This window comes from Protobothrops mucrosquamatus, unplaced genomic scaffold (assembly GCF_001527695.2).
Source record: "Protobothrops mucrosquamatus isolate PMUCROS unplaced genomic scaffold, P.Mucros_1.0 scaffold1175, whole genome shotgun sequence".
Classification (NCBI taxonomy): Eukaryota; Metazoa; Chordata; class Lepidosauria; order Squamata; family Viperidae; genus Protobothrops; species Protobothrops mucrosquamatus.
In genome coordinates this window covers 187806-200358 of record NW_015387389.1, presented here as the reverse complement: position 1 = coordinate 200358, position 12553 = coordinate 187806, and the positions used below count along the sequence as shown (strand labels likewise).

General features: G+C 37.3%; 1 protein-coding gene across 1 annotated transcript in view; it reads right to left on the bottom strand.

The window, feature by feature from the left end:
• The window catches only part of AOPEP (aminopeptidase O (putative)), a 183878-nt gene that overhangs the window by 19159 nt on the left and 152166 nt on the right, over positions 1 to 12553 (bottom strand). The window contains exon 13 of the mRNA XM_015820752.1: positions 9160 to 9276. Within this exon, the coding sequence (XP_015676238.1) occupies positions 9160 to 9276 (117 nt within the window). The remainder of the gene's footprint in view (positions 1 to 9159; positions 9277 to 12553) is intronic.

Sequence of the window (12553 nt, the reverse complement as noted above, 5' to 3'; positions counted from 1 at the left end):
TAACAACCATGTTACTAACTTAACAACTGTAGTGATTCACTTAACAACTGTGGCAAGAAAGGTCGTAAAATGGGGCAAAACTCACTTAACAAATGTCTCACTTAGCAACATAAATTTTGGACTCAATTCTGGTCGTAAATCAAGGGCTTACTGTAATAGCAAATCATATTTATGAATCTATAAAATTGATGGAACATGTTTTGTTTACCATTTGAACTTACAATTCTGTCTAAAACTATGATGATATCAACAACAATTGTACACCAGATTTATATCCTTTTTTGTTGGCAGGAACATGCCCTCAGCAAAGATCTGCTCAGGGCATTTTTGCTGATGGAAACGAGGATAATGATTTTTGCCAATTTCTCCTTTTTCTAACTGGATTAGATGAAGAAATTAAGTGAAATAAAGCTACTGTTTTCAGCAGGAGCCAAATTCTCTTGTAACATTTAGCTTATATTGACATAATCTATGTGAAATATTTAAGTATTCCCATCCTTCCCTAGAAGATCAGGCAGTTCTTTAATATCATTACTACTGAATTTATCAGTGTCTGAAGTAGGGACATGTGACAAGCAAAACTATCTTCTTCCACTAAGTTCATTAATTCCTTTGAAAAAGCAGCATTACCTGGCTTTCAAAAGAATTTCAACCCAGCCCCCAAACTACTATTAATTATCAAATAATACAAACTGGCTCAAATAGGAATAAGTGAAAAAAAGGTTTGAGCAATGGATTTCTTAGTTTGTAATTTGGTCATGTCATTCATCCGATGCTGACATGCCTGCACAGGCTACAACAGTGACATATGCAAAAGCAACATGATACCAACATGGTACATACCAAGTATGTATGAAAATAATTTTTATATAATTTATTTATCAAATGTATATGTTGTCCATCTCCCTGATAAAGTGACTTTGGGTGGTGTCACATTCTGCTCTCTTGTCTACACCCTATTTAGCACTCCTACTGTGCTTATATAGCAGATTTTATTTTTTATTCTTTTAATCCCAACATTAAGATGAGAGCTTTGATGTTCACTTTTGCCTTCCAGTTGTCTATACCCTGTATTTTATGGGTTCTATACTCTTCTATACTCTTTACTCTGTTGCACAGACCTTTTGAAAAAAAGCAGCAAAATATAATAGGAGGCTACGTTTTTGTAAATAATGTCCATATTTTCTTCTATGACTGCTGGATATGAAGTATCAAGAAATAAATAAGAGATCTATAACTAGCAACAAAAAAAGGAAAATTAACCAGTGATCAATCTTTTGGAAGGAAAAACAAGAGGGACTGTGACATATTTTAATGGTTCTTTGAGAATAAGAGCTGAAGCTTGATTTCACTGATTCCTGGCAGTGAAACCCTAATTGGGGGGGTGTGTGTGCGTGTAAGTGAAATTAGAAATACAGAAGATGCCTTTTCTACCTATCAGTGAAATAACTAGATAAGTTCTTGCAATTAAGCCTAGGAGCTTCAAACAGGTATATTTGCTTCTCTGAAGTGGGATCTTCTATAGATCAAATAAGGCAGTGGTGGCGGACCTATGGCACTAGTGCCAGAGGCGGCACTCGGAGCCCTCTCTATGGGCACGCACGCTGTCGCCCCAGCCCCGCTTCCCCCCATAGCCCTCTCCTCAACAGCAGCCACCCTGGAGAAGATTCACCCCGGCTGCAGCCTGTGCGGAGCTGCACAGCCAAGCACATGGCAGCTGGGCAGCAGATGATGCTGTGAGGTGCGTGGCCACCATGGCGCTGCAGGGCCACCTGGGCGTGGCCACCATGGCGCTGCAGGGCATGGCCACCATGGCGCTGCAGGGCGTGGCCACCATGGCGCTGCAGGGCGTGGCCACCATGGCGCTGCAGGGCCACCTGGGCGATCTGTGGCATGCCGTGGATGGCCCTGAGGGTGGGCGGGGTGAGGGCAGAGCAGGGCAGGCGGAGCGGGGGGGTGAGGTGGTTTTTTGGCACTCGGTCTCTAAAAGATTCGCCATCACTGAAATAAGGGCTCCCTTCAGTAAGCTACAGCTTATCCCTAGCATCTCATGATTTTGGTCAGTGGTTCCAGTTCACTGGGGAATCCTGCCTCTTGTGAAAGCTGTCATGGGGTCATTTGTTCTTCTGCAGCTTCCTATTAAGAGCTGCCTTTTGATACAGAATTGACTTTGGAGACCCAAGTTCTTCATACTATTCCCCAACATACTGAAGAATTGTAATGAAGTTATTTGAAGTTTTAATACCTATCAGTTTTCCAGTTCTACACACATTTATTAAGATCACTGGGATGGTAAATAAGCCTAGACAAGATTGTACACACACGTACACACACACACACACACACACCATTTCTCAATCTCTAACCTTGTCAAATCGAACACAAAACACAGAAGATTTTTTTTATAACAACTGGAGCACTACTCTAATGTTTCTTCAAAGGTTTCACACAATTTTATATAGCTTATAAATCTCTTTTTTGTTTTTCCTTTTTGTTTTTTTCCTTCATTGTGCTTTTAAGTATCTTTAAAAAAAAAAAAAGTGGATAGAAAAATCCTGTTTATCATTACCCAGAAGCGAGTCTCTGAGTTAGTCTAAATATATACAGAGTTAAATTATTACACTCTTTGCTTCTATTTTATTGTCCATAATAAGGCAAGATTATAATAGCATTCATTCTAATTACTCTAATGTATAAACTTATACTGTGTGGTTTATAACTAGATTAAAATTGTTTTAAAAAACAACTAAATAATATATTTCAATTTTATTTCAATCTCCAGCTCACCTGTTGGTCAAGGAGCTGCTGAAAGACAGTTATTAAATTTTTCTGACTCCCAATATCTAGATAAATCTAATATCATGCAAGGTCTGCTGGTAAAAACATTGTTCTGAGAGTAATTTTCCAGGAAACAATAGAGCTTAATCTTGTTCTTCCACTTAAAACGAATTTTAGAAAATGTAGAGCAAAATAGTCAGGTGCTCTCTGATAAATCCCAGTTTGCCCCTTAAAGAAAATTGTGGAAAATACATAAAAGGATGTTTCATTTCATTTTTAATACAGTAGAAGAACCTATCTCCAAAAATTCATTGTATATATTCTACAAAATATAGAATTTCAAACCTGTTCTAATTCTCTCATTGAGACTGTCCAAAAAATATAGTATACATGGCAACCATTTGAATCCTTCCTCCTTGTTGCTATCAATACAACGTAAGACATCCCATGCAAAAAAAAAAATGCATATTGAAAACCAGTGCATTACACAAGCCATTTGCATAATGAAAGGCACATTCAAAGGCAATCCTCTTCAGCTGTAACCCAAAAAACTTAGGCAATAAAAACCAAAAGCACAGGTACAGATTAGGTGAAACTTGGCTCAATAGCAGTAACTACGAGAGGGATCTTGGATCGAGAATCGAGATCACATGAAAGGTTAGTACAGCTATATAATGCCTTAATAAGACACACTTGGAATACTGCATCCAGTTTTTTTTAAAAAATGTTGAGACTCTGGAAAGAGTGCAGAAAAGAGCAACAAAGATGATTAGGGGACTGGAGGCTAAAGCATATGAAGAGCAGTTGCATGAATTGGGTATGTCTAGTCTAGTGAAAAGAAGGACTAGGGTTGACATGATAGCAGTGTACCAGTATTTGAGGGGCTGCCATAAAGAAAAGGGAGCCAACCCACTTTCCAAAGCACTAAAAGGCAAGACAAGAAGCAATGGATGAAAACTAATCAAGGAGATGTTTACTCAGAAGAAAAGGCCACTGTACTTACTTCTGCTAAGCATGTGTTTGTAAGATTGCAGTCTTTATAACTAGATATGTGATGACATCATACTGTTAACCTTCCCAGGTAAATCAGACAGGAAACATGACCAGATAATTTTACTTTATCATTAGCAGAACATTGCAATTCTGAAAGCACAGATTTCCCACCATCTCATTTACATCCCGAGAAGCTAGGAAGCATCCCTGATGAAACTCTTTCTTATGCCCTCTCTTGTCTGACTGCTCCTTAGCACATTTTTCCCCTGCCTCTCAAGATCTTTCTCACATATACATATATGTTGCATTTAATTATACACATCTGAATGTTATCCAAAGCCATTCATCAGAAAAAAAATGTAGCTCGTTCTTTTGTTTCAAGGAGAGGGGGTAAATCCCCTCCTTGTGGCATTTAATGTGTTTTGAGCCACAGAAACTTCCTTGTTTAGGCAGACAAGAGTGTGCACCACCACATTCCCTTTTGAGGACGGTAGGTGCTTGTTATCCAGTAGCTGTAGAAACTGTAACGGTAATGTTATCTCAGTTGCCTTTCTTAAAGGCTAGAGTAAAGCCCTTGATTTCACCTTGCAAGATGAAGCTGAAGTAATATATCTCCCGCAGAGGTTGTGGCTTTCCTTCAACACACACATACGCACGCCGACACATAACCAAGTACATTTGGCACAATTTATGCCAGGAGAGAATGAAAATCAGCCTAGTGTAAAAATTCACATAGGTCTTGGTGTCCTGGCACGTAACCACAACACAGGCGACACAGCTTTGATGCTACCTTCTCAGTTATTTCTCTTCCTGATATAGAGGTCCTGACATTTCTTTGGTATTTGTATGTGATTAAAATATACCCTAAATATAACTTAATTTCTATAAATAGCAAAGTGTGTTTCAAGGCCAATTAAAAATAAATCTGGCCTTTAGGACATGTATAAACAACAAATACGTTAAAGCTGAAATAAACATTACCTATTATCTTAAATATTTCCTTGGATGAGGGAGACAATTTTCAATTGTGGAGTTTTCAATTTTATGTACAGAGCTATAAAAAGCTTCAATCAACATTCCAGTAACTATTGAAAGATATTACAACCGCAGCAAACTAAAATCTGCCTTTGTCTTTATTTTGTTTCATATGTAATTCTATTTATGGGGGGGGGGGAAATCTAATGCAGATGCTTCCTTTTGTTATTATACAAAACAAAAATCACATTCTAAAAGGAAGCTTGCAGTAAATGAAGTGTAGCTACTACTCTTCTGTACATAAGTACAGTAATGCTAAAACATTAAGAGGTTTTTAAGAAAAGATTGGATAACCAATTGTCTGACATGGTATAGGGCAGTGATGGCGAACCTTTTAGAGACTGAGTGCCCAAACTGCAACCCAAAACCCACTTATGCATCGTCGGGTGCCGGGTGGGTGTGGCCCATTGGGTGGGTGTGGCCCATTGGGTGGGCGTGGCTGCGGTGGTAACAGCAGACTGGATGGGACTAAAAAGTTCAACCAATCAATTCCAACTTTGCGAGATCTTTTTTTTTCCCGCGAGAAGTTGAAATTGACTGATTGATTGAACCTTTTTTTTTTGTACACGGCAGCGGAGGCCTAAAGTGAAAAGGTTTTATAAAATCCAGCTGAAGGCCTAGTGCTGGGGCGACGGCGCGCATGACCACAGAGAGGGCTCTGAGTGCCACCTCTGGGACCCGTGCCATAGGTTTGCCACCATTGGTATAGGGTTTCCTGCTTGAGCAGAGGGCTGGACTAGAAGACCTCCAAGATCCCTTTCCAACTCTGTTATTCGGTTGTTCGGTTAGTTTTGTGGTAAGAGAGTTTCCTTTCAGCCTTCTCCACTTCTATTCTTCCTCCAAATGGCCACAAGGAAGACCCAGGGGGCTTTTCCGAAGGCCCCCACCCTCTGGAACGAACTACCCCCCGAGATCCGGACGATTCCGGACCTCCTATCTTTTCGCCGCGCCCTCAAGACATGGCTTTTTCAACAAGCGGGTCTGGCCTAGGGAGAATTTTAAATAGGGACAATTTTAATTCGAATCTTAATAACTATACAGCGACAAATATTTGGTTTTTAATTGGTTTTATGGGGGANGATGAAGCTGAAGTAATATATCTCCCGCAGAGGTTGTGGCTTTCCTTCAACACACACATACGCACGCCGACACATAACCAAGTACATTTGGCACAATTTATGCCAGGAGAGAATGAAAATCAGCCTAGTGTAAAAATTCACATAGGTCTTGGTGTCCTGGCACGTAACCACAACACAGGCGACACAGCTTTGATGCTACTTTCTCAGTTATTTCTCTTCCTGATATAGAGGTCCTGACATTTCTTTGGTATTTGTATGTGATTAAAATATACCCTAAATATAACTTAATTTCTATAAATAGCAAAGTGTGTTTCAAGGCCAATTAAAAATAAATCTGGCCTTTAGGACATGTATAAACAACAAATACGTTAAAGCTGAAATAAACATTACCTATTATCTTAAATATTTCCTTGGATGAGGGAGACAATTTTCAATTGTGGAGTTTTCAATTTTATGTACAGAGCTATAAAAAGCTTCAATCAACATTCCAGTAACTATTGAAAGATATTACAACCGCAGCAAACTAAAATCTGCCTTTGTCTTTATTTTGTTTCATATATAATTCTATTTATGGGGGGGGGGGGGGAATCTAATGCAGATGCTTCCTTTTGTTATTATACAAAACAAAAATCACATTCTAAAAGGAGGCTTGCAGTAAATGAAGTGTAGCTACTACTCTTCTGTACATAAGTACAGTAATGCTAAAACATTAAGAGGTTTTTAAGAAAAGATTGGATAACCAATTGTCTGACATGGTATAGGGCAGTGATGGCGAACCTTTTAGAGACTGAGGGCCCAAACTGCAACCCAAAACCCACTTATGCATCGTCGGGTGCCGGGTGGGTGTGGCCCATTGGGTGGGTGTGGCCCATTGGGTGGGCGTGGCTGCGGTGGTAACAGCAGACTGGGTGGGACTAAAAAGTTCAACCAATCAATTCCAACTTTGCGAGATCTTTTTTTTTCCCGCGAGAAGTTGAAATTGACTGATTGATTGAACCTTTTTTTTTGTACACGGCAGCAGAGGCCTAAAGTGAAAAGGTTTTATAAAATCCAGCTGAAGGCCTAGTACTGGGGCGATGGCGCGCATGACCACAGAGAGGGCTCTGAGTGCCACCTCTGGCACCCGTGCCATAGGTTTGCCACCACTGGTATAGGGTTTCCTGCTTGAGCAGAGGGCTGGACTAGAAGACCTCCAAGATCCCTTTCCAACTCTGTTATTCGGTTGTTCGGTTAGTTTTGTGGTAAGAGAGTTTCCTTTCAGCCTTCTCCACTTCTATTCTTCCTCCAAATGGCCACAAGGAAGACCCAGGGGGCTTTTCTGAAGGCAACTGGGCTTTGTTTTTCCTTGAAGACGCTTCATTTCTCACCCAAGAAGCTTCTTGGATGAGAAGTGAAACTCCTTTGAGGAAAAACGAAGTCCACTTGCCTTTGGAAAAGCATCTTTGAGACAACCATGACCTGGATGACTGAGAATCCCCATAGACAGCCACAAGGAAGATTTCTGGATTGTTCTGCTTCATTTGGATTACCTACAGTTTCCTTATTATCTGAATGCAGACAAACTATGCTTCATTTCATTTGGGATTGGTAGAAAACGAATCATGCTTGTTTTTTAGTAGTTATATCGAAGACTAAATCCATTGTAGGATTCAGATGAGACATTAGCTGCAATTCACTCAAACCAGGATCTTTGCTTAAAAGGGAGGAGGGATGTGAAGCTTGTAGTGCTATTTTTTTATAGAATGTTTCCGTAAGGTGTCCTATAAGCACTTTACATAACAGTTTAAGAATTATAATAAAACAAATGTATGCTTATCATCTAAAAACAATTAACAAGGCAGAAAGCTTCCAAATCTATTCCATAGACTCACAAAGGAGCAAATATATCAATATATCTGAATATATATAGCATATATATATATATAGCAAATATATCTGAATATTAATGCAGATGTTTGGGACTCTGGAATCCTTAATATTTGAAGATTACCTGCTTGAGGGACTTTGATTTGATTTATAGCCCTTCTTCATATCTCACTTCACAGTGTCACTCGGACAAGGATCGCCATCAAAGACTTCAAGAGCCTAATCTTTAAATAAGATAGTAAATGAAGAATAGCTATCACTTGTACAATTTACCAAGTACCTGGCAGGGGGCAAACCCTTTCCAATACGGAATTTGTCTGGAAAATTCCCAAGCATCCATGAGATATTTTAACTTTTATCCTTTTTAAATTTTATTTTGTTTTAACTGCTTCCTATTGGAGCACAACATTTATCTGGTTTTTATGTTTTTAATTGTACACAGCCAAGAGTCGCTCTGTGAGTGAGATGGGTGGTCTCTAAATCTGATATATAATTAAATATAAAATAAATAAATAAAAGTTCAGAATAATCCCATTCCCAGATAATGTTTTTTATGCTCTATTTTGAATTAAGTTAAGCTTCTGGATCATTTTAAAGACAGGCCCTGTAAATGATTTAGTTCCCATAAACACTTACACAGTTTTTAGTCTGCTTGGAAAATGTGTTTAGCTGCTATCTGTACTGCCTTCGGTTGTGATTTTTCTTTCTTTTTGGTTAGCCAGCAAAAGTACTGTAAGTTATTATGGTGGCCAGTGGGGTTGATTTTCTTAATTGTAATCAATCTTCTTTTCCTTTCTTAATTATAAACTATCCAGACGTTGTATGGGTTGAATGGACAAGTATCAATTAATAAATAATAGTTCAAATAACTGATTGTACATTATGTGATTACCACCCTTGTTTAAGATCTGTTTTTGAATGGAACTCAAAATGAAAACAAGCATTTTACTTTTTCATAAACTTCCAATCAAATATATCTGAGTACAAATTCTCATATATAGCTGAATATAAACAAAAAGCAGTTTTACTCACAAATATAAACAGGTACACAGTTAGTAAAAAGAAAACGAATCCACAATAAGGCATATATCATTTCCAGATGTGTGTATTTTTCAAACGCAAAGACACAGTGGAGAGATGTGACTTGGCTGTACTAACCAAACTATGCAAGCATACATGTATACACATGCTTTGTTAAAAACAAACGTTTATTAAAAACATAGCCCGTAAAAATGAAAGCAGTCAATGCAACTCATGCTCTACCTGTATTGCCTTCGGGACAAATGTAAATTTTTTAAAATTGATTTAAAAAAAAAACCCCACCAGAATAATCCTGCATCCAACAGAATACAATTGTTCCATGCTATTGGCTCAGTTTGTGAGCTCCCTGTGTCTATAACTGGATTACCTCTGCATCCTGCTCACGGAGGTGATAAGTTTTCTGTAAGTATTCCAACATTTTTGAACAGAATGTCCTCTTCTGCAGGAGACTCTCCAGAAGTAAGACCAGCTGGTCCGGGGAAAGCTAAAAGAAAATAAGTAGCTTGTGAGATAAAATTATAACATTTTTCTAATTCAGATAAAAGAGGATAGCCAGTGACTAGTCTCAGATAACCTATGAAATTATACCACGTGCTTGTAATATATAGAAGCAATGTGCGAGTTCATTATGAACACTCTTGTGTCATTATTCTAAGAAACTCCTTTATCAAAATGAAGTGAGAGGTTGTTCCTTTGTCCAATTCTTACTTAAGTAAGATTAAACCTATACTAATCTCAGTTAGGTGATAAATATATATTATCAGCTAACATGCTTTGCGAAATATACCACATTATTTAATTTTCATAGAAAATTATCAAAAGCACAAATTATACTGCATCACTTCCTGGAGATTTTAATATATATAGGACTAAAGAACTGTAGCAAAACAGAAATACAAATTTATCCAACTTTCTCTTTCAAAATTGAAATAGCAACAATATCATTTGCATGCACACATACATCCCTATCTCCATATATCCATCCATCCATATATCCATCCATCCATCCATCCACCCTTTTAGTGGAATTCTAAGCATACTTATTCAGAGGTAAATTCCCTATGATCAGTGGGTTTAATTTTCAATTAAGAGTATAAATAATTCTAGTTTACTGCATGCACAATAGAAGAAAATGATGGATTTAATTGCAGGGAAAATGAACAGAGAAAAATTACAAAACCACTATTGCAACAAGTCCTTAAGTGCTACCTTTATTCTGCTTTCTTTATATGAAAAAAATATTGAAAATAAGGTCAAGGGACAGGAAATAAACCATTTGAATGGGAGGTTTGGTGTTTTAAAAAGCAGTATGTGGTTTCTTGTGTAGCCAATGTTTTCATTCCACAAAAAGAGAAGATAATTTTGGGCATAAAATTTCTAGCTTGCAGACCCAACATAACCAAATAATGGAAGATCAGGACAGAACTGCTCCAAAATGAAGGACAGTTGGAGAAGACATACTGCAATTATCTGTATGTTTATGGTTACCTGTAACATCTCCAAGAGTATGGATTACTGGATTCTATAGTCTCTAAGGATATCTAACCATGTCGTATGACTGTATTACTATTATCCTTCCCATCTTTTCTATTACCTATTCCTATTGATATCTTATGACTATCACTTTGTTGGCTGTATTATATGAATTATGATTGTATCTTATTTTTTATGATTTATCACTCTATTGCTTGTATGAACACCGAGAGCTTATGCACCAGAGACAAATTCCTTGTGAGTCCAATCACGCTTGGCCAATAAATAATAATTGTATTGTATTGTATTGTATTGTATTGTATTGTATTGTATTTATTGTATTCCACTTCACTCCACTCCACTCCATTCCATTCCATTCTGTTAAATCAAAATAGAGTCACTTTAAAAGGTATCATATATTAAAACTGGGAGAAAGGATTGTTTGCTTCTCTATTACTCTAGGACAGGGTATCAAACCTTGGCAATTCTGGGAGTTGAATTCCACAGGTCTTAAAGTTGCAAGGGTTGGTCACCCCTGCACTAGGATATCCTACATTTCTTTCTAATTTGTTTCCATTTACCAGGTTCATGCTATTAAAGCGAGAGGTCATTATGCAAATTTATTTTTTTCAGTACTTACAGACTATTCAAAGTTATCCCTCTTAATGCAACCTGTGACATTATCATTTAATCAATAAGGCACAAAAATGATACAATTGTAAGATGGACAGTATTCATCTTGCATGTAGTTAAAGCTACAACTTAAGCACATTTACCCAAGTTCCAGTGAAGATTAGTGAAATTTATCAGCGGGCTTGTGACAGAAACAGGTAGCTTTTTAGAAAAATTGGTGCTTTTAATATAAAATCTTAAATGTAGCAATAAGAAAACAAACCAATTAGCATTCTGGAACTCATACTCTAGATGTGCAGATTTCAACTGCAGAACGTTTACGATGGCAAGGGAAATATAAGACTTGAATTTACCTGTTTGGTTCGTATTTAGATTGAGGAATACAGTTTTAAACAACTGTGTCTGCTCAATTTCATTTATATAATACAATTGTTTGTGGGGCTCTTTAAAGTGAAATAGTGGGGTGTTTCTGGAAAATCACTGTCTACTTCTGAATCGAAGTTCAAGTGTTGCATAATGTTATTTTATAAATATTTCTTCTTTCTCCATAGAAACTGCTGCCATTTACCAGAAACAGCACCAAAGACTTAAAAATTGACTTGTGGTTTCCTTTGAAATGTACCTTTGGCATTGACTTTATACGTTAACTGTACAAGGAACTATTGTTTAAAATTTCATCAGTGTTCTGAGTTTGGCCAAGTTAAGCAAAGAAATGTAGAAACAAGGTAACCACATGACCTCAGTTTACCTCTGTGAAATTCATATCATTATGCATTATGCAGTTGAAATTTTGAGATTTTGAAAAATTATTGAAAAGCAACCAAAATGATAGGGCAAAGTAAGAATCTTCCACATTACTTTTGCCATTCATCTCTAATCCTCAATTTTATATTAAGAGCAAACGATACTAGGGAGAAATTACAAAATATGAACATATAAAATGTGCATTTCTCATGTATGAACTAAATGTATGTGCATATGTGAAATGTATATGCAAAATATACCCTTTCTATTTGATTTTTAAATGGTATTTTTAAAACTTTTAATCAATTGAAGAAGTAGAATTTAATAGAGGACAACGTGGACTTGTTCCATACACGACTCATGATGTATTTATGACCACCTCAAGATATTCTCTCATACCGTTTATGCCATGAGTGAATTTTGTGTCCTTCAGACAGAATGTATACATTAAATTCTAACTATGTTGTCTATATTTCATTCTTTAGCTCAAACCAATATAAATAATATTAAAAATGTATAAACTTAAAATATGTTTTGATTGGTGATTAGCTTTTTTCAGCTCCATTCTCCTTTCACTGACAAGTATCTATGTCAGAGGTCTTCAACCTTTCAGGCTCCAAAGGCTGGCGGTGGCGGTGGTGGGAGGGGTAGAGGGGATGGTTTCACATGTGTGCCCGCTTGCACGGCCCGGTTCCCAAAGGGCCAGGAGCCAGTACCGGGTTGATCTATATGATTACATGATTCTCTCCATGATAGTTTGTTGATTAATTCGCAAGACTTTCAAACAATTATTTGAAATCTTATGATCAGCAAATCCATGCTGATTCTTTTCTTCTAAATCCATGCTACAATCACTATAACCAGCTTATATGACTCTTCCTTATAGCTTATAACAATAAACAGTTAGGACT